The sequence below is a fragment of the Columba livia genome, chromosome 3, assembly GCF_036013475.1.
Source record: "Columba livia isolate bColLiv1 breed racing homer chromosome 3, bColLiv1.pat.W.v2, whole genome shotgun sequence".
Taxonomy (NCBI): Eukaryota; Metazoa; Chordata; class Aves; order Columbiformes; family Columbidae; genus Columba; species Columba livia.
Window position 1 is genome coordinate 21842688 of NC_088604.1, and position 23725 is coordinate 21866412.

Consider the following 23725-nt stretch of genomic DNA (forward strand, 5'->3'; position numbering starts at 1 on the left):
AGGTTACTCATGGGTGTTACTAAAAGCAGTGCCCCATCCCTGGCAGCCTGTGCAGCCCGCCATGCGAGCATCATGTCTGCCTGGGGACACGTCCCTGACATACATGCTGAGCCGAACCACCAGCTGAACCTGGAAACCTGAAACCTGCAGTCACCTCTGCCGGCGTGGGATGGAGAGACACCCAGGTCTCCAGGTGCACCAGCCTGGGATCCAGAGGAGAAGGAGGATCCCCAGCTCCCGGGGTCCACCCAAGGCAGCAGACTTATAACATCCCTCGGGACAGTCACTCAAGCGTCAGGAAATGCAGACGCTACAGCTCTTTGTACAGTCCTAATTTGACATGTTTTGTACCCGTGTTTCAAAATACTGTCTTTAATTACATTATCTCATTTATTTTTTCATGTTCACAGTATAGGACAGATGAAGCTTACCTAATGAATTGCTGCATATCCTTTTTGTGCAGTTCCTTGGCCTCATTTACTGCATGACATTCAAACCTTAATCTGAGGATGAAGTGATTAATTTCCTGTGGGGTCTGTCAATAGAATATCCAGGTACTTCACATTCAAGAGGTATTTTCTTCATTCTGCAGATGTGGGACTGAGGCATATAGAATCTCAGTGAAAAGTCACAGCTACGGTTCAGTGCCTATGCGTTAGCAAGTCAGAAGCATTAAAACAGGGAACAAACTATTCATTTCCCCTCTGTGAAGTCTGGTTTAAATATATTTCTTAGTCAATACAGACCTAACTCAAGTTCTGCTGAGCTGCACACAGCTGCCTTAGCCATAAGACCACTTCTTCTGCCTCTGCAATCCTTTGGCATGTTACTGAACCACTTCTAACTTCTTCAATTAATGAGAAAGAGGTACGATTGTATTTTTATTACACATTTTTGAGCATCACTAAAAACTATTGCCTTGCAATAGGATATATCAGGCAATATAATTTAAAAAAACCCCAAACAAACAACAAACAAACAATAACCCCACACAATGTTTATATAGACTTGTCAGTAATGTATTTCCAAGCACATGTTGGAAGAGATAAATACGTTGCCCTATCCTACTGATGAGGAAGCTAATACACTAAGATTTGAGGAACGGTTTGCTCTGAGGTGAATGATTCAGCTGAGACAGGAGCCTCTCACTTATGAAGCATTTCTTTCTTCACTCTTCTGAAACATTTTCTAACCACAGACATTATTTACTGTATCATCTACACATGGACAAATTCAGTTGCAGAGCGACAACATAGTAATCAGTGAGAGAACCCAGTCCCATAATTCTGCAGTCAGTGATGCCCATGGGATTGTCACAGGCTGAGCCACAGAAGTTCTGAAAATGCCACATAAGTTTCTGCATAACTCCAAACAGTACCTACATGACCCACAGGCAGACATTCATCTGTTTCCGTAATTTAGCAGTTTATTCAGCAAAAATACATTCCTAAGACATATTGTTGCTTAAATATAAAGACGTGTTTCTGGGTTTTAGGTAAACGGATATATCAGGTAAACAAGAAAAGTCAAGAAATAAACTTTCCATAAAGGAACAATCAAATTATAAACAACAACAACAAAATACTATACTTCTTAAACAAAATACTTGATATAGACTTTATCATTCCAGACAAGTCCCTTATCCCAAAGTGCAATGAGCATACCAATCCAGCTGAAGACTCAGGCCACACAGCTTATGTTCTTGACCAACCAAACACAAAAATCACATGTAGTCATGCCCTGTTTATTGTCTTCTGGAGTTTGTAACACAGAAAAGTAATTCATTTACCTGAAGGTGTAGAATGTGTATGGACACTGCTCTTCCTGACCAATCGCTACCCGATTAAGAGTTTGTATATTAAATTTAAATTCTGTGGACATGGTGTCGTGGTTGAGATGGACAACATGGACACGGGTAAGGTTTTATTTCCTGTTCTTCACAGGAAGGATATCTGTAATCCAGTAGTGAAACAGAGATGTGACTATCTTGGTGTGATCTGAAACAAAAAAAACACATTCCTTTTGAAATACCTCTGTGGTATTTCTGAACATCAAAGAAAACGACTTGTGTGAACATCCGTTTCCATTCAATATTAGCACTCCAGTAAAATCAATGCAGATATTGGAGCCTGAAGACTAAGACATATACATTTCTACATAAACAGGTGCATCTTCTTTTAGGAGGTCAATTATTTGTATAAGAAACAATTTTATTTCTATATTTTGGAATGTCCTGTTTGTTATGATTCAATAATTCAGAAAAAAAGGAGATTGAAATGACGTGATCATATGGGTAAGGCTAAAAGAATGCAATCTTCTGTGCTTCTTCCTGTCTGGAGAGTAATTTCACACTTTATTATTTAACTTACAGTAGCACGTAGAAGCCTCATTTGAAAATGAGTCGTCTAATATAGATAGCTGCATTAAAGCCTCAAAATGCCATAGCTTCTGTCTTAATTCAGAGGTTATGTATGTGACTTCATTTATTTTTAATGACAGGACTTTCTACAGTACTTATCACATAATATCACATTTAAGATGATTCTATAATGTTATGCTAATATAGCTTTCACATTTAATTTCCTTTTCTTTGAATGTTCATTCAAAAGAAAGGTTAAATTTAATCATTTTAGGGCCTCTGTATACCCAGTCTGTGCATTGTTGGCACACACAGTCACTCTATTACTTCTGGTCCGCAAAATGTATCCCCCACCCTCCACAATGGAGACATATATAAAGGACAATTCTCCAAAAAAAGGCAGTTAAAAGAAGCTTCTGGCTCTTCTGTGGGTGATAATTTCCTAGGCAACAAGGGAAGAGTATATTTGAGACTTGATGCTAACCAACAACGGGTGTTAACAGATAATGGAATAAAGCTGATGAGTACAGGCTGAATGAGTTCATAAATTAGGAGATAATGAGGTGGTGCTTTTTTTTTTTAATTAAGTGATCACCTATGCTTTAGTAATTGACGTGAAACGGGAATTAAGTAGCCCTCACTTCCAAAGCTGCAGTTTCTCTCCACTCCCAGCTCCTCTCCTGTGCCCACCGCCCGTGCAGGCTGCCGGGGTCCGGCCTCCTCCCCCAAATGGCCACTGAATTTTTGACCGTGACCAGCCAAGCTCCCACCATGAGAAACACGTGTCTGTTTGACTTGCCAACATTCTCTTCCCTGCATTGACGGAACACTTCAAGTAGAGGTAGGCACCTTTTGTTAAAGATTACCAAACAAATGGGAACAGTAACAGGACAATTTATTCCTTTCTACAGTCTGAGGACAATGACATTTTGAAATAGCCACATTCAAACAAAAACTCTTGGCCAATCTCAGCTTTGTATGTTCTCTGAAGTACAAAGCCAAAGGTAGCCTGAAGGAGTAAGCTGAAGCACAAAGTACAAGGTAACTTGATGGACAATGACAACTAGACAGAACCACCAGTATCTCTTAACTAGAGAGTTGCTTCGTTTCAGGTATGTTTTCTGACTTCAAAAAAAGGGCTAAAGATAATACTTGAACACTGATAATTTTTCTGTTTTAATCTCCTTAGCAATCTCCTCTTCCCGTAAATTTTTCCAGACGCTACCAGCAACCCTGTTAGACCCTTCTTTGATAAGACTGCAAATACTGAGATCTAAGAGCTTAAGATAAACCAGAAACTTTTAATTTCTTCATCATTTCTTTTTTCTTTCAGTTGAACCACGATTCCCAATCTGAATGACATGCTAAGAGGTGTGCAGGAAATACCAAAACATGGTCATGAACCAGCTAATGGTTTTCCATTTGTGATCTGCAGACCTTGGACAGTCCATAGCTTTACACTATGTGGTCTGTAAAAAGATACTAAGAAAAGCAAATTTATCATCAGTAAACCAGGTTTTATCATCAGTAGGCACACAGTGGCTAAATGACACTTTGTAGCTCCAGTGGAAAATTAGATTAAATCACCATATATATTTGTGAAGAAATAAAAGATATATAATGGTATGTTTACTTTGTAAAGTTTACTAATGGAGAATGCACATTCACATGAAAGAGATGGATCACTTCTCATTTTTTGCCTGTTCTTTCCTTCCATGAATCAAAGATTAAACTGAACAAAACATGGCACGCATTATTATTCCTTTGGTGCTGTCATCTTAAATAAAGCATCACCATGGGAAGAAGGGTTAACATATTGCTTCTTGAATTACAGAGAATAAAATAGGTTTATTTCGTAAAAAATAAAACACCTTGCTAAAATTAAGAAAACTTGTTTTCTTTTCATCATGTTAATAAGGAACGACCTTTTCTTCTAGTACATCACACCCCAGTAAATTAAACAAAACCGAAAAAAGGTAAGATAATCAGGCAAACTTGTAAAAAAACCCTGAGATTACTGTAATGTGCTGTACATTTTATCTTCATAAACAGCCCTAACCTGTATTTCCATACCAAGAACTTGAATTTGCTGAGACAACAACTTTTTGTAATAATTCTAACTTTTATCACCTGTTCATTGGAAGTGAAATCGAAAATTAAAAAAAGGGCAAGACGATCTATTTTCGAGACAAAATTAGGAAAAAAGAAGTATAATAAAAGCTTAATTCAAGGTAAAATTTCAGACAACTATATTCTCATTCACTGAAATTCCTGAATTACAAATGGAATGCATTGTTAAACTCTGTTGAGGGAAATTAATATCTAGCAGGTGTTTAATTATCCTTTAATAATTTATAACAAAGTATTTTCCTCTTTCGTATGTTGTTGTACCTCACGAATATCAAATCAACTACTATGGCTACAACACTGTGAACTTGGAATGAGATTAGAATTGAGCCCGGAGTGACAAGAGTTACTAGGAAAAAAAGTCAAATGGAAGAGTAAACAAATTCAGGCTGTATCAGCAAAAACATAAATGAATTTTAAAAATCACTCAGAAAATTGTTTTCTGCTTTTTTGAGTGACAAATACATACACCAGAAAATTAGGGTAGTTGCATGGACTTGTTTGTAGCTTCCTTCTGTCTTCTCTCTTCAGTTTGACATTTCTGCTATATAAAAGTAAATAGAGCAGTTTCCCTCAAGGCTGCAGAACAGCACTGAATTCCTACTGTATGGAGCAGAATTTAGATAAGGCCTGTAAAGAATATCTTGAATGCAGTCACTCCAACAGTTTGGTTTTAATTTAATCAACAGAAGCTGAATTAGGTCATTTAATAAAGGGCCAATACCATTACCACTATTCCTGCTGGGTCCTACTTAGTTTGTAAATGTCTAGGCTTGAAATTAATTCTTGAATGCACAGAAGGAATTTGTTCTATGTATATGTGGATACTTCAGATCTGTTAGAACCTTAAAGGCTGTCATACTCCACATGTAAACTTATTAATATGAGAACACCTATGCACTACTGTAAATGTGTCCTTTTCAAAATGTATCAGCTATGAACTCTACAGGCAGGAATTTTCTCTCGTCTGTGTTTTTACACTGCCCAGCACGCAGTAGGCTCCAGTCTTGACTGGGATCTTTAGCCACTATTATGCTGCAAATTATTGAATGATGTTACAAGCAGTAGTCTCTTCTTTGAATGTCTTTGCTTAGTCTCTGATAGCTACTATCTTACTTACAACACTGCTACCAGTGAAGTCTTCAAAATACACAAAGCACTATCTAAAATGCTTGAGATTCTCTTGTGCCACAGCAAGTCCTCTCAATTCTGATTAAATTCTTTGGGAGGCAAGAAAATTCAGCTCATCTTGTAGATTTGGCTGATGCTGCAACAGAAGTACTAATAATAAGCAACAATGATTGCTTAATTGAAGACTACTTGGAAAATGAATTATTATACCTTCTATGGACTACATGCTGATCCCCACATTGACTTGAGGAACTATTAACTGGCCAAGAAGAAATTCTACTAAAATTATAGGGGTTATAATAGAGAACAAAAGGAACACAAATGAAATCAGACTTGTGCCTCAGGGATTTAGTAACAGAATAATTTTTCTTCTTATGAATGACTTAATAATATCATTTATTATACAGACTGACTGCACATTTTTAGAAACTTAAATCAGATGTTTGTATCTAAACAAAAACAAAGCCATGCAGGTGACCAAGAAGAAATGACATAATGGGCTTTACTGATTCTTATGCATGTAAAATTAATCCTTAACTTGATGAGTGAAAACTCCGAGACAAACAAACTAATTCCCATGATTTAAAAGGTCTACAAAGAGAATGGATTAAAAATTTCCTTTAGATATGATTAAATCTTAAAACAGTTGAGATTTTAAAAATATTGTTTTAAGAACCTGGATCATCTTGCACTCTATAGTTGCTACGAAGTATTAAAAGTTTCTGTATTGACTGTAATCAAACAAGAAACAGGGAAAATCACCACATTTTTGGTGGGAATTATACTTTCAAGTCTTGTATAAGCATATATTTACCAGTATATAATTTTTTACTACTTCCTGTGACAAATCTGAACCTTAATGCACGCAAAAAAGAACATCAGTGAATGAACACGAGTGAATGGTACGTACCAGGAGTCATCATGGATTGTTCTCGGAATGTTTTCAAAGCATCCTCCAATCTCTCAATATCCTGTAGCAATACAAGGGATTTCAACTGATGTAGAAGAGTCACATCTGACGGAGAGATGGTGCGAGATTCAAGACACCGTAAAAGCTCTTGGGCAGCTGTTGAATTTACAGCAGAATCTGTGCATTTTGCTTTATCTGGAAAAACAATTGGAAAACCACATTAAAAATATTCACTGAGCACAAAGAATTTTTCTAATCATACTTTCTTTTCGAAGACAGCATCTCCCTTTTTAGTACAACTTACAACCAAATATCAGGTACTAAAGAGCAGCTTGCTCCTCCCATTTTTCATTAAAAATTAAAGCAATGCTAAGAGGGAAAAGTATCAAATTGAAAAAAGGAAAAAGGACAATGGGATTCACAGTGACAGGAATGCAAGAGGAATCTGAATTTTCAAGGTTAGCATAGGAAGAAGCTGTGATGAAGACAGTGCGCGGTGGTCAATGCACTGTGTTCTCGCTTCCTACACACTACGTATTACAAAAACGTACACAAATGTGGAGACAAGGAACAACTCCTTGGAACTACTGCAAAGCACTTCTGGAGACATTCAGTTCTCTTATTATTGTAATTTTAAGCTTTTATTTAAAAAGCAGACATTAGAGCATGTAAGACAGCAGAGAAGGACATATGTTGATTCTACAGTACTAAAGCATGAATTCGTTCTTCCATTCCAGTAACAATCCATAGCCTGTCTCTTTAACCAGACTCCCTATAATTCTTCTGTTTTTACCAGCGAGCCAACTAAGAACAAACTTTTCCTGATTCAGCTTTCTGACATAAGTACAAGAAATATAATCTGATGTGACCATTTAAAAACACTACTAAAAGAAATGGCTTCCAATTTTATGTGAAAAAAAATGGAGAATGTTAAAGTCACTCAACTAGAAAAGGCAAACAGCATAATTTCAGGTCTATATATAAACTGGGATTTGCCTAACAAGAAAATGAGTCACACTCTGATCTATGGATGTGATCTATCTGCGGATGAACTTTACCTGAGAATTTCTCTCTACGGATTCTGAAGTTCCCACTTGCTCAAGCCTCTGATCTGCAGGTTTGACAGCAGGGCCAGCCAGTCTGCCAACCACTGCTAAAACCTGGATTTGACTTTCAGGGAAATCTGGAAGCTCAACACTTTTTCTTAAAATTCAACAAGCACTACAGCTGTGATTTACCACGTGTCTCTTCTGGGTCACGTATTAACAGCAGAACTGTTAAGTGAGTTTACAATTTTGCTCAGTTACTCTGCAGTTACACTATAGTAAATGCACGTAGTTTAGCTTACTTAGCCATACACTGAAGTAATAAAACTCTTATGTTTGGTGATGGAAATACCTCAGCCAGAAAGTAGGATGGATTTTGAATACTAGGCTTAGTATGAAGACCTGACACAGCAGAAATATTCTAACAGTAAGCAAAGAAAATTCTATGTATAAATCTTAAGGAAAAAAAAAAAATAACATGAAATCCCTGAGGTCATCTTAAAAGGGTTTTTAAAGTAATTCTGTAGTCTAAAGATGAATTTTATGGGGCTAGGAGCTGACAGCTCTGACTTAAGATGGGCTCGTACAGGCAGGTAAGCTGTTTAATATTCAGCTCCACAAAGACAGGCAAGGCCATGTACTTAAAAAAATGTTCACTACTTTTTTCCAGTTCTGTAAGACAGTAATCATTTTAAAGATATGTTCTGAGCTGAGTAACTGAAGAACACTTGCCCTCAAGAAAACATACTTAATTCTAGATGATGCCAACATAATCTGGTGTATGTACAGACCATTACTATACTTACCATGACAACCCCATTATTTCTAAAGGGCATTCACGACATAAGCACCATATAAGCAGCTTTTTAGGAAGCCACAGTAGGAATTTAGTGGCCAGGTGAACATTCAATAGGTCATCAGGGATAACATCCATGCAATTCTTTTTAAAGTGCTATGGAATGTGCAGTGAACATCAGTTCACATTCATCTTGTTCACAAGTGCTTTATGCCAACACACTTTCCCAGTGCCAACAGTATCTTCCTCCTTCCTCTTGGATGTCGTTTGTCTAGATTTCCTTATATATTACAAATAAATCTCCTGGGAAGGAAAACGTTCTCAAAGTAGGTTGGTTCAGAGAGAATAAGCATAAAAATAGTTTAGGATAGCAATTATTGTCCTCATTTGAAGCTCTCTGGAAGCAAGTCATCCTTCTAGATGTTTGCTTGCACAAGAAAGAAGAATTTGGTCCATTTTAACCAGCACATTTAACTCAAGTGCACTGGAATGTATTAAAAAGAACAACTAATGTATATTTTCAAAGAATGAGAGACACAAAAAGATTAGGACCATAGTTTCTTACATTAATGTGGATTCTTACATGTACACACCAGAAAACAGGACAAATACTATGTACCCACATGTCTTATTGAGTTCAAAAGAGATAATTCTTTACCAGATTTTGTCCGTTCTACAATAATAAAAAGCACACATATGTTTTCCCCTCTGTGGTAATAATACTCATGAAAAGAAATAGAGAGAGTGGTACATACTGTCAGCAAAATATATTTGTTGTGTTGCTTGCAAGAAGTCCAGAATGCTATCTGCCTTTTCATCTATGTCTTTTAAGCCTTTTAAGTCTTCTCCGTTGTTTTTGTCAGGCTGATATGTAAAATCCACACCGGTAGTTTTTGTTACCAAGCCAGCTGCTCTCATTTTTTCTTTCCGTCGCTTCTTTTTCATTTTCCTCTTTTTGTTTTTGCTTACTTTAGGAATGTCTATCTGCTGCTGCAGCTGTAAATTATCTTGAACAAGAGTCTCTTGCATTCCAGATTCTGTTTGTTCTCCATGTAAATTATTAGAGCTTTGCAAACTGTTCTTTTGTTTCTTTCTTCGAATCCGCTTTCTCTTAGTCTGTCCTTGATATTCCTCCTCTGCAGATCCAAAAGAGACATGATAGTTGTAAATATTAAGATCTGTAATAAGCATTTTGGAACTGCGTACAATGAAATATTACTCCCTTCAAACTCTGGGATGTCTGAGTGGCTCTAACCTTAGTTTTCTGCTTAGAATGCCTTTCAGTTCTACAATGTCAAAGTCAACTTTTCTGAATGCATTGAGTAAGAAGACAAGTTCCTTTCCCTTCTGCTTTCAATAAAGACTGTACTCTCCTTCGTGCTACATACTTTATATATTTACTTTATTAAGGCAGATAATATGATTCTACAGAGAGTGAAGTCAAAAGAATCACCAGGGCAAAAACCATTATGGACAGAGTGGGGAACACAGGATGAGGGAGCCCCACACCATCAGCTGGTAAACTTGACCACTTGACCAAGAAGAAAGCATATAATTCACAACAGAAGACGACAGCACTTACATCAATGATATCACCCCATGATAGTGCTGTACCTTAAAAACAGAAGGCACCTATTTCTGATTCTTCTACTTTCTCCTCCTTAAATATCATCCTCCTTTGGGATATTTTACTGCTAGCTCAGCTTTCAACATCAATTTATAGGGAAAGCATGCAAGGCATCAGTGACCTTGGCAGGCAACCTCCAACAGCCTGTCCTGGTTCTGTCCTTCCCTTTCTACATTACAATTTCCTTACTAGCTAATTCTTCAAAAGGCTCAAATGTCAAGGGAAAGAAGTCCCCCTTGCTCTCCAAGACAGCTTTGACACTTCTTTACTCAGATCTTATCCCCATACACAAAGCCAGAGTTCTGCAGTCTTCTCCGACTCCGAACTGACTGCCTTTCCCATAGGCTCACTTCTGAGTTTAAGCCCTTGTGGCACTAGCAAGAGAACATTGCCAGAATCCAGCCTCCCTTCGACCGCACTGCTGCTGAAATCCATACGCATACCTACAATAATTCCTGCCTAATTAACTGAAATTCCCTCTTTCATGTTCTAACAAAATCCTCACACGTTTTGAACACCACCGAGTGCAGAATGTCCGTGTTCCTCTAATGTCTTTCTCTAGAAACTGAAGCCATTTCTCTTTCCCTCATCCTCTACCTGACTGTTTCTAAATTCCTCACAGTGCACTGAGCCCAGTGCTCTCATTTACCTGGTCTTACACCATTCTCTTAGAGTCACGGGATCTCTGCTTGCCTAACGCTGGTCTAACGCAGGAGAGCCACCTGAAGCCCAACATTTGTTTCCAAAGGATCTGCAGAGTCCCCTGAACCGCCTCTGACATTCACAACTTGTTTGGCTTTCTCATCACTCCTCCCCTCACCAGTCTTTGCCTCTATTTTCTCTGTGGTTGGAGGCCCTCTCTTTCATTTCTGTTTCTTTTCCTGTCTTGAACTCTGTCATCTCTGAGCCACTTTCTCTCTTTAAATATCACTACAAGACTTTTAGTTCTTTAGCTGACAGATGACTCACTGTGAAGCAATTTTCCATACTTTCTATGAAGAAGGCTGCATAAAAATAAATTTGCTGTATTGTAATTGAACACCACAGCATGTCAAAAACACACCAAACATCAACTTGTACCCACAGAGTAGAATGTTTTGCATGCATGTTATTTGAGCTAAATATCTTTATACATGATTTGGACATATGGGATGTGGGAAAAATAACGTCTGTGTCATTCTGTAGGAATAAAATATCAGAACTGAAAGCAGATATGAATGGTGAAGGATCCTATAAACAAAACATCAGTGTTTCATCTTAGGGCCAAATCTGGATTTTCATGGGAGTATTTGTGTTACAATAGGTGAATTCCCCTGTAAACACAGATACACTGTTCCATAAAATTCCTCAGCTCCCTGTTAACCTGAGCCACACTGTTTGCTAATAAAGCTCCTCTAATCTGTGCTCTCAGCAAAGTGGCCCAAAATGCTCTTGAAGCATAAAACCACCACTGAATCTCAGCAAAACTACGACACGCTGTGCAGCCAAACACCCTCAGTTGGTCTGAAACCACTTGAAAGAAATGGTAGAAGGCAGAACAGGGCTTAAGATAATTGATGATTTGAGTCAAGTCCAAAAGTTTGTGTATCCTTGGTGGCTCAGGACAGCAGAAGGTCTGAAGAGACCGGGTGAAGCTGTTAAAAGGCAGAATGAATGCAGTCTTCCTATAGGTGTGTTATTAAGATAAATACCCCATTGAAAGGAAATCAGAACTGTACTGAGTTTCCCCCAACAAAGAAAACAAACCAAACCAGTTCTCTTCAGGAGTTAAACTGGCAGTCCACTAACAGTTTTTGTCATTCTTTGCCCCGTATTTTAATACCTCTTCAGTACCTACTGCTCCATGCGTGGGAGCAACTAGTGATTCAACATCAGAAACAGATGAAATTAGATGCTGATAAATGCAAAGCAATGCACACAAAAGAGATTCATTTGAACAACTCACTGCTAGGGTTAGACTGAGGTCCTATCAATTCAGGAAAAGCAAAACAAAAGCCAGACATGCATCACTGTGGAAAGCTCAATGCAAACATTTGCTCAGTGGGTATCAGTGATCAAAACGGCAAACACCTTGTTTGCATGTGTAAGAAAGAGGATGGAAAGGAACAGGAAAAATATTCCAAAGCTATTATATAAATCTGTTGTACTCTTCAAGCTTGTTAATGCTATGTTTCTTAGCATAATGCCAGCACAATAACACTTTGGTAGACAAGAGAACTGTCATAAAAGTTATGAAAAAGATTTGTATTATTTGACTTAAAGAGTAATGAAATGGACTCTGTTTCTGCCTCCTCATGCAAGAACAAGATGACATCTAATTAATGTGAGCTGTTTCACAAGCAAATAGAAGAAAATAAATACTTCTTTTACAAATGGTACAGATAGCTTGTTGAATTCACATGTGTGTGATATGCACAAGAGACAGGGGCTGAAAGGGATTCAAGAACTGCTTGTTTATATAGCCAGCTCTGCTAAGATATAAATAAGAGTTGTACAAAAAGTATAAACCATAACGTTTAGGTCACAGCCCACACGATGATCTTAAATGAAATGTTCAGTGGGATTCACCTCCTACATCTTTAGCTGTGTGAAAGGAAACCACTTAGCGCATACTTAGACCTGTGCTCTCTCTGATAAACCAAGAGATGCTGGCATCCTTGGAAAGCAATTTACCTCATCCTAGAGCAGCTCGATGGAAACACACCCTGAAGGTCTGCAGCTCTCTCTCCTCCTTCCATTAACTACACAGGAAATGTAGACAATAAATTTGGACTGGATGCTTGCAACAACTGAGAAGAATTGTTCTCTTTTACAAAAATTAACAGCATGGAGGAAGGTGCCTCATAACATGAGTCTACTCATCAGATTGATTTTTACTAATTAACAGAATCCACCATTTTATGAAAAAAAACCTCAACTTTTGACTGATTCTCTACATTTCAAACCAGCAAGGACGCTGATAAAATTTCAGTCAACATGAATTTGGTTCCAATAAGTATTCCCAATGACTGAAGAGGTTCGTTATGTCACAACAGCATAATTATAAGAAATGCAGGGAACATGTACCACATAAGCAATTTTAGTAAGGTGTTGAATACATATTCAAGCAACGCTGATAGGAATATCAGCTTTTGGACCACACCAACTATAGCCACAACTGCAGCTACATCTTGTCGTAATTCCCCAAGAGCTGATGATTCTGCTCCTCCTATTCCATAAAGGCCTGTCACCTCCCTGCCTCCTAAAACCCAGTTCTCCTCCACAAGTGGCTTAATTTATCACATAATCCAATTATCCAGAGGCAATTGCCTTTAACCTGTTTAGCCCGGACTTAGTGTCCTCTCAGACTGAGCAACGTGGCTTCCAGACAGAACGGCCATGTTTCCAGCCATGGCCATAATTTCACGAGCCTTTCTGACAGAATGATGTGGAAGTGGGAATGAGCAGCCTGAAAAGCAAAGACAGAACCAAAAGAAAAAGTCCTCTTCCAGCAGGCTATTTCATCTGGTCTGAAACACTAGAAAGTTTGCTCCACACAAACTGCATTTCTCCTTAACAGAACAGAGGCAGAAATACGTCAAAAACCAGGCTTGAAATGAAACAGAGGACTCAGTTTACGGATACTGCTTACTGAATTTTCATAATGAAATGTCACAGAATCACAGAATGTCAGGGCTTGGAAGGGACCTCAAAAGATCATCCAGTCCAATCCCCCTGCCAGAGCAGGTACACCCAGATGAGGTCACACAGGAACGTGTCCAGGCAGGTTTTGAATGTCTCCAGAGTAGGAGACTCCACAACCTCCCCGGGCAGCCTGTTCCAGTGTCTGTCACCCTCACTGAGAAGAAGTTTCTTCTCAAATTTAAGTGGAACCTCTTGTGTTTCAGTTTGAACCCATCACCCCTTGTCCTATAATTGGTTGTCACCGAGAAGAGCCTGGCTCCATCCTCGTGACACTCACCCATTACATATTTATAAACATTAATGAGGTTGCCCCTCAGTCTCCTCTTCTCCAAGCTAAAGAGCCCCAGCTCCCTCAGCCTTTCCTCATAAGGGAGACGCTCCATTCCCTTAATCATCCTCGTGGCTGTACAAAAGAAAAGTCAGTGCATACAAGTTTATATCTTCCAGGAAAAATATTAAAGAATAAAAATAATTATTTCCATCCAGACTCTGAATAAGCTGATTTTTATTTATTAATTTTTATTACATTAGCACAGGGCAGCTGGACACACAAAGAGGTTAAATGCAAAACCTAACACAGGCTACTGGCAACAACCATCTCTGACCGCTTCTCCCATCCAGAGGAACCATCATTGTGAACACACGGCTGGCGACTCCACAACTGAAAAGATGAGCTGCTTCAAATTTAGCTGCATTATTTCAGTTCCTTCAGACAATGGCAGATGGAAACATTCAGAGAAAGCATCACAAAGGACAATGAAAAACAGGAGGCTATTTCCTTAGGTGTCTGCAAGGCTGAGGTATATGAAGTACCACAGCATGTCAAACTGAAGTTTGGATTTGAACATCTGAGATAAGCTGCTGATGCTAGCGATTTTTAAAAATCAAGTCTCTAAATATTATTAGAACAAACCTTTAGAACAGCACATTAAAAAAAAGGACAAGGTAAAAAAAGAAAAAGAGATAAGGCAGGCTGAGGAAAAAGACAGTCAAAGAATATCCTCCAAGCATTAGAAATCTCCTCTCTAACTTGTTCCTGGTGACTCAAGGGTGGCAGCTGGCTCTCCTGCTCAAGGACCACGTCCCATAGTGGGCTTTTTGGATGTTGTTCATGGTAATGTTGTTATTTCGCTCAGATGAAACAGGACATGTGCCTCTCCTGATTTTTCATCCAGTTTAAACTCTTTTTATCTCCCTGATATACTGGATGGATTTTCTGCAGTGTACCAATCACCCAGTACACAGGAGTTTAATTTTGATTTAGGATCTTGTAAGGGAAAAAATGTTATTATTAGTGCCAATTAAGATATCGGCCGCTATAAGTTGGCCAAGAGAGAAAAGCTGTGGCTAACAAATGCAGTAAAATATTATGGTTCATTGGAATAAAAACAATGCTGAAAAGATCTCAGGAGCATAAGATGACATTACTATTTTTACACCCCTTTTTTTTTTTTTTCTGAAATTGTCTCAAATCATCATTTAAAATTAGAAAAAAAACCCCACAAACCCTTCAAAGGTTTTAGTAATCTACAACACATTCGATGTTGGGAGAAAATTGGAAAAGACTGGAAGCTGTTTTGGATAGTGACCGTCTTTTGTTTGTTCATTCATACTGCTGTGTTTGTACAGTTACAAATGAACAATTCATTTAAAAATTGTCAAATATTGCATATACATTGCCTACCACAACAGAGTACTACCGCTTCAATTTAAAGTAAATCAAATTAAAAGAAATGATACTAGTAAGTGAAGGCGGATATCATGGTCTGCAACAGTGGTCAATCCTAAATGTCCATCTGACTGTACCTATGGATGAATTTCTCTCACTTATAAACTATGTCAGACTTTTGCCATATGAGGAACTGTACTTGGTCACAACAAACATCTACTTAGTACTGTAACCTGTACCGAACAGTAGCGATGCACCACATTTGAAGTAAGGCAAACTTGGGATTTATGCAGTGGTGTAACAATGTTCCCTCTTTTGGACCTTTTACCTTAATTCCCATAATTTTATTTGCTTTTTGACTGCTATTGAGCGCTGAAAAGTTGTTTTCACGGAGTCATCCATCATACCACAAAATCTTACTCCTGCTGGTAACAGCCAGCTCCGAGCCCACCATTTTACAGGTGAATTTCGACTGGTTATTTTTTCCTAAGTACATCACTTGACAGCTACCTAAAATGTGTTTCATCTGACATTTTTGACAAATCACTCAACCATTGCACTCAACTACGTTGCACACTCATGCCTTTAGTGCAGTCAGTGTTTGTGTAGCCATCAGGAAACTTTCAGATTTCACTTTTTGTACTTGGCCACCTATGGAACACAAGCCTCCAGTTGGGACCTCGCTCCTTTTTCAGAGTTGCTGTGTTCTCCTCATCTGCTTTCCTACTCCTGGACCTTCCCTTTCATGCTAGATCTTAAAACCCTTTGGCGAGGAGCTTCTCCAAACACTTTGTGGAAATTCAAGGAAACCACATCAGCTATAGCACCTACACACTTCCTGGCTCTTCAAAGAATTCCAAGATGTATTTCCTCTTTGCAAAACTCGTGTTGATCTTTCCCATGCAGATCACAGGTTTTCAAGCATCCACAAATCTTATTTTGCATTATAATTTGTGCTGAACTGCCAGAGGCAAACACCACGATTACAGACTTGCAGTTCCCAGGATGATTTAAGAACTTAAAAAAACCTGGCATCACACTATCCAGCCTCAAAGTCTCTGGTAACAAGGCAATTTTAGAAGCAAGTGGTTATGCATCACTGTCGGTAATGTGGGCAACATTTTTCCATAAATTCTTTTAGAAATTTTAGGTGAATAACATCTGGTACAGGTGATTTTATGATTTATTTTGTTGCATGATCACTAAATCAGTTCAATTTCACATATCCTTTAAGAAAGTGCAAGGAGGAGTGTTCCAGCATAGGATTCTCCATATTTTTTCCACAGATGACAATAGTGTAAAGAATTTTAACTTCTCTGAAACATGCCTCCCTAAGTATTCCTTCTACACCGTTATCGTTGGCTCAAAAGATTCTGGCAGACGCATTGCTGCTGTGCATCAGAAGTAAGACCTATTACCGGCTTTAATTATTTGTACCATTTGTTCAAATATTCCTTAGCCTGTCTTACCATGTTTTGACATTTAAATCTGTTTAAAACACCATTTGGTTATGAATTCAGAGTCTTACAGGACACCTACTTCTTTCTAACAATTTCCTTTACTCTATTGTCTAGCTCTGCTATCTTCCTTTCACTTTTTCTCAAGTTTTTCATGACAGGTGGTGGGTGCTGGCCTTGAATAGCACATATGGTGGTGTCCTTAAGTAGCCTCCACACCACCTGGTACAGCTTCCTTCTCTTAGTTAACCTTTTCTAGCTTCTTTTTAGTAAGTTTTATTTTTGTGTAGTGTCCCTTCTTGAAGTGGATCACAACTGTTGTGGATTTTTGGTGGTGGTGTTTCAGCAGGATGTTGAAGTTAATGGTTGCTGTTGCAATGTGCCTCTTTTGAACCAAACTCCACCCAGGACAAAGAGACACATTTCCTCTCACAGCCCCACCACCCAATGGCTTGGTTATTGGCTGTGTCTTAAAACTGAGACTTTTGACGACATCCCGACCAGAGGGTGATGCCGTCAGAACGGGGAGAAACTGCAGACCCTGTGATTACTCCCTCTGCGGCCGCTCTGATCTCTCAGCGTGCAGCAGGAAAACCCACAAGCCCAGCTGGATACCTGCTCAAACAGACTCTAAGTCGCTTTGCTTTTTGCTGTGTGCACTCAGTACACACACACTGATATGAGCCATCCAGGAGGTATCTGAAACTATATCAATGAATAAATTATTTTTGACAATAACATTTCAGGCCACCTGTTGCTTTATGCAAAAGCTTGATGAAGCCCCCAAGTTTTCTTAAATAGATTTTCTGATACAAATCCTGTACTGTTCAATGACTTAACCTTTAAGCGAAAGCAAATATTTTGACCTTTTAGCAGTGCTTCTCATTATTATCTTTTACATTTCAAGCTCACTGTCTTAATTCATTTTGGCTTTTTTGGGGTGATGTGCAAACAATCTGAGTCAGTCACCCTTGTACAGAGTCACCATGTAACATTCTTTAAATGAGCCCATTTAGCTCAGTGGTGCTTCCCAAAAAAACTGCGAATTATTATGTTGACTTAGTGAGGAAAAAAAAATAAAATCGTGGAGCTGAGCATAACCAGAGACATGAAGGAAGAGCAGAGATTCAATGACACTCAGTAACTGTTCTGAAGGCTGCTAAATCAGAAATGCTCCAGGACCCCAAAGCTGCCTATGGAGTCTCTACAGTTCAGCAGCTGCAAACATTAATTGGTACTAAGTACAGGAACCTTTTCAGTCTTTGGCTAATAAGATTACGTGTTTGTATTTGAACAGAAAGCATCACTGTGAATTGGAGGGAGGGATTTTTAACATTTATATGAAAAAATCTGGAAACATTTTAAACATTTGATGTCACATTTACACTTAAAAATGTTGTTCTTTCTTAACTTTACAGCATACAAATATATGTTCAAGAGTGTTCTTTAAAATCTATTTTTTTTCCCCCCCAGAACTGGTTTTCAGCAAATGCTTAGTTTAAAGAATCCAAAACTCTCCCTTTGCTCAGAATAACAACAGAAATTATGAAAGCTGCAATCTTAAAATCTCGTTTAGCATTTAAAATGTTCTTTCCAAATCTACCAGCTAAAACAGTATAAAGTGTAAGAAGTTATTTAGGCTGCAGGACCACAGAATACTAAATGATAGGCAAACTAAGGAAAAACTGATAACTAGTTTTTCCCTGTGATAAAACCATATCAAAGAGCAGATCTAAACTAAAAGTACAATCTTCTGTACAGAAGAGCTATCTAAAAATACACAGACATTGACATAGCAAAATGGAGATACTCAGCAAAACCCAGGCCCAATTTATCAATTTAAGTAAACAAGTATTTAAATGATACCTCAACTCTATTTTTGCAATATTTTACACTATTTCTTAACTTTTTACACAGCATCCAATAACCAATCACATTTAATCCCACATATGAAAGAGCTGCCACGGCTGCAATTTATTAAATGGTTCTTTCAGCAAATCATATTTCAAAATACTTTGGAAAAGGAAAGTCTGAGAGAATGCAAACCTTCCAAGTGTTTTATTTTAAACTATTTCCATTATCCATTTATCTTTGCATCTTAACTCTGATTGAATTAAATCTAATCACGTAGTGTCTAAGAGGTTTTGTAAAAACTGATGTTTTGGAGGGGTTCAGTTTATTCTTATTAATCACATTATAAATTAATTACCTTTTAAAGAACAGTTGAAAACATTTATGCAAGTAATTTCCTAATGACCAAGTGCTCTATGTTAAGCTAATTATACAAATAAATACGCAGACAGGCACGCTGTAAAAATGAGAAATGCTATAGGAAAGATGTTGAAAAGCTGTGTAAACTGGTAACCTGTCAGAGGGGAACCTGGTGCTCCAGCCCTCCCTGGTGCAGGTTTGCGCTGCCATGGGGTTCTGCCCAGGCCTGGGCTCTTGTGGTCGGACTGCTCAGATCTTCATTTCCACACTGAACGCTCCAAAAGACTGAAATGGCTCATTAGATAGGAAAGCTAAGTTTTACTAGGACAGACACTAGGAAAACCAATTCGGGGGGCAGAAAATTCAAAAACCATACATAGCCATATATCCACTTTGCCTACTGCATCCTTGCAAATCAGTCCTCTTTGCTTGTCCTCAGGACAGCACATTGGTGGCTGCCAGAGCTGCAGAGGAGCCTGCACAGCCCCCTTTGGGCCTCGGGGAATGTCCCTCCAAAGCCTGGGTTCCAGCTGTCCGCAGCAGACATCTGGCTCTGCTACGCACAGGCTTATTCCTTCCCCACCATCATTTCTCTTCAACCTGTTTGTCCTTAATGCTCTGAAAAGTTATTTGCTCTCTGCAAAGATCTCATCTCCTAAGGGCTCCATCCTGGCTTCTCTACCAGAGAGCTATGGTTTTTCAAATAATGAAACATGATCTGTGATATAAATATGTGATTATTCTTAAGAAAATGCAAATAAAAAAATACAATCTGCTACACAAATGCTTGCAAAGTGACTGAAATAAATTTGTCACATGTTCTTAACAAGAGATCACATACTACACATTCTCTATTTTCCTAAGGATTGATCCTACTATACATAATTTGCTTTATACTAGCACATCACCTAGTTATAGGCAGAGCAAAGCACTACTGGGATAACATGGATCAGTCAGTCTTTAGCATTTCCAGGATTTCTTGCGCTGCTTCCCAAAAGCAAAAGCACTCAAACTGGCAATGCAAGCACAATGATTTCTCTGCTCAGCTTAGTGAAATGTCAAGTCCCTTCAAGTTCCCACTTAATTTGTTGAAAAACAGGAGTTGCTCTGCATCTTACTGAAGCATAGTATCTTTACCTGAAAAGGAGAGACTTTCTTACTGTTCATCAGCTATATGACATGATCTGTGAAATAATCCTGCTATGATAAAGGAAAATGTGTGCATCTGTCTACACTAGAAATTGTTTTTTATAAAAATTTTAAAAACTGTCATCTGCTTGCAGAACACAGGTTTTTTCCAATCACACTCTGCACCCCAGTACAAATTAGTGGTGATGCTATTGCTTTTTTTCTTTACTTGATGACACCTCTACAAACTCGAAGTATAATTTTTCTTTTCCACTTCATAGAACTTTAGGTATCAATAGCTATAAGTCATAGACTACACATAACACACTATGGATATACATAATTTTTTTCCCCTTCCTTGATATATCTAGACATGTACTTAGACGTTCATTACTAACTGAATCCTTCACAGGTTTTTGTGAACTGGTTGATGTACACTACTATTAATCCCATTGGGAGGAAGGCAAATCCCCTTGTTGGCATAAAATGACATTTTTTTCAGGGAAGGAATAAAAAAGGTTCTCCCAAAGATAACTTATTCCACCACAAGCATCTAACTTTAACCTATATGCTGACTTCAGGCAGTATGTTTTCCACAAATGAAATGCCTGGAGGTAGGAAGGAATTCTGTGAGAGAAGGCAAGGAGGAATAAATCCAGGTCTAGTAAGTTTCCTTTCTACGTCTTGCACAATCCAGACAACATATTTGGCCAAAAAAATTGTGACATAAGATATCTGGCAGCTCTGATATATGAGGCTATTGTACTACTTTGTCACCGAGTATAGTTTAGGACACACACTACAATTTGCCATAAGCATCCGGAGTTGGACTGGATACTGTTGGCACACATGCCATTGCCTATGCAGTTAGTTTTGAATACTTTTTGGACCTAGGGAGTACAAAGCCTCAAAAAACCCCCACATTCCCTCTGGCTTAATTTTAAAGTGTGCACTTCCAATCTTAAAAAAGGTAACTGAGTGATGGTTTCACCCTGATGGAACTGGACAGCACAGCAACATTTGTGTTTCACTTTTCCATCAACCCTTTTGGACTGTGGTGGATTAGGTAGGCATGTCTGGTCTGATTTACAATTGCCAAAATCTATTATTTCAGGGAAAAAAAAAATCCTTACATATTTCATTATACAAAAGTCAGTTTTCAAGAATGAAAAGGGGTACTGTGGAAAACCACACTTATTTTTATTGTTATTATTCAGTAGTTTCTTACTATTTCAAGTGTGAAGAGCTCACAAGAGGCATTTGAAAAAATCTTAAGCTTGTTGTATGCGCTGCATATAAAAATAACTGGATTACTTCCAGGGATGCAGTGAAAACCTGTATACTGAGCCACATCCAGTTTATGACAGCTTACAAGAGAGTTACTTCAGAAGAGAAAGTAACTCATTGTTTTGTTCTTCCTGACCTTTTAGTAGTAATTAATAACACATATCACAAAGGCTTACAAAGTGATTGGCACAGCAAAAAACATGGGCAGAATTGTTTTGGTCATCTCATCCTCCTGCCATTACAGTTCTGAGTGCCTTCTCATCTAGTCAACACGAGTTCCCTTTTATTGAGCTGTCAGTATTTGCGCAATGCCTCTAACATTGCATAACTAAAATCTACCTGGTAAATTTTTCCTGAAGAGATGCAATTACATTTTCAGACTATAGATCGGAAGCTAAACCTTTAACAAGCGCACATGAACAGAGGCCCCCCCACTGCTTCTCTCCTCCTAGTCTGGTTACACCTAGAAGTAATTTGACATGGGATGCAAAATTCTTGTTTCCATTTTTGCCATTTGACATTGTTGCTTCCAGTTTGGAGTGAAAAAGCACACTGCTGCCAATTTCTGGAACTGGAGTATCTCAGCATTATTCTACTAGAGAGGTACTCTGGACTTACTCAAACCTTTAGCACAACTAAGATACTCAGCTTGAAGCCAACCACACTGTTCTTCTAGAGTAGTGACAAGGTTACAAAACCAGATTACTTGATATGTTATATCCTCTACACTGGATATGTGCTATGCTTTAATCTGAACCTTTTCAAAAGCTGGAAACAACTTACAGGATATAGCTTCCCCTTTTTCCCCCAAAGACTTTGCTTCTGGTCTCTCTCATCTGACTTATGCTTGTTGTCAAAAGGGTATTCAGGCTTCCTATGCTTAAGCTGCAGAAATTGCTTCCACCAACACTTAGGGCAGCCAAGTCGTATCAGATTTTTCCCAAGATAGCTACTAAACCACATAAAATTTTCTTCCACTAAAGGAATATTATATTTTTATATTCAGAGCGCAATGAGATGTCCAATGTAGAATTTTGTTTAAATGAGAAAATGTAAAAACTGTTTCTTCATTTTATTCATATAGAACACAGGGAAACCTGACACAGGTTCCAATTATGAGATTGTCCCCTACATTCTTAAGTCAACTGCATACGCTGAAGATATTGGATTTAAATGCAAGGAACATAGGTCGGAGAACAATTTCCAATTTGTTTAAGGAGTAACAGTTGCCTTAACTTTAATTAACAAATGCAAATCTGGTAAAAAAAAAACGCATGGCAAATGCAGATATTTTGCTAGAGTAAAAGATTATAGCTTTATTTAGCCTTTTCTTTTTCACCTTGAGAATACATAAATTTTTACAGCTGATTAGACAATGCAGGCTGGCTAAGTAGGTATCATAAATTTTAAAATATCTGTGTGCTTCGGGAATAATTATATATATTACATGATTGTTGCTTTTCCTATCTGCATGAATTATGAAGTGTTTTCATGCTATACTACCATTACTCTTATGGCTGTATCACACGTTACTCATGAGGCACACGAACATTTATTGCATGTGTATCACCCTGAATATTTTCTGCAGGGATACAGGAGATCAAAATCGTTTTACTGGAAAGTATGGTTTTATTTTTTGTATAAAGACTCCTGGATGGCTGTTTATTTTATGAAAAAGTGCTTTAAAAAAAACCCCACCAAACACAAGCAAAAAACCCCAGCAAAATAAACCCAAGGTACTACGTTTTATGCAGATCCAACAGATACAGGGTTTTAGGCACAGCTCAGCTCCATTTCAACTCTTTCCAAAGGACAACTAAAAGAGATGCAAACAGAACCATGGAAAAGCACATCATTTTCTTATACACTGAAGAACAGCAAAGTGAAAGCAGGACAGAAACTCAACAAACAAAAAAAATGAATTCCAAGAAATCCGTAGTAAGTTTATAAGCTATCTGCACATCTCATTAGCAAAACCGAGCTTCTTAAGGTTTCACTGGAACACTGAGTTTGAAATCACCATAAGCAATGGTTGATAGGTCCCCCCCTCCTGGACCCTTCATAAAAGCCACCTTCAGTGAGGCTGGACAAGAGGCCACACCACACAGGTTTCTGCCTTCTCAAAGAACTGGCATTCTGACTTTGGGAGTTAGTTCCTGTGTTCACAGGGCTTTTTTCATTCTGGAACACTAAAGAGTTCACAAAAGTCTTGCAGCAAGTGACATGACCAACGAGCCGCAGCAATGGCTTTAGTTCTCTGGAGATCTATGGGCCAGAGCACCGACCTCTGTGG

General features: G+C 38.3%; 1 protein-coding gene across 5 annotated transcripts in view; it reads right to left on the minus strand.

Moving 5' to 3' along the window:
• ERICH1 (glutamate rich 1) overlaps nt 1-23725 on the minus strand; it is an 88934-nt gene that overhangs the window by 19201 nt on the left and 46008 nt on the right. For 3 of the 5 annotated variants that reach the window (XR_010471150.1, XR_010471147.1, XR_010471148.1), the window contains 4 exons: nt 9125-9505; nt 6528-6722; nt 1790-1997; nt 432-600 (listed from right to left, as the gene is read on the minus strand). Coding sequence is in view for 1 of the 5 variants with exons in the window: in XM_065056016.1 (XP_064912088.1) it covers nt 1924-1997; nt 6528-6722; nt 9125-9505 (650 nt within the window). In the remaining 4 variants the exon portion in view is untranslated. Of the gene's footprint in view, nt 1-431; nt 601-1404; nt 1998-6527; nt 6723-9124; nt 9506-23725 lie in introns of those variants that run through there. The other 2 variants (XR_010471149.1, XM_065056016.1) reach the window with 2 other exon arrangements.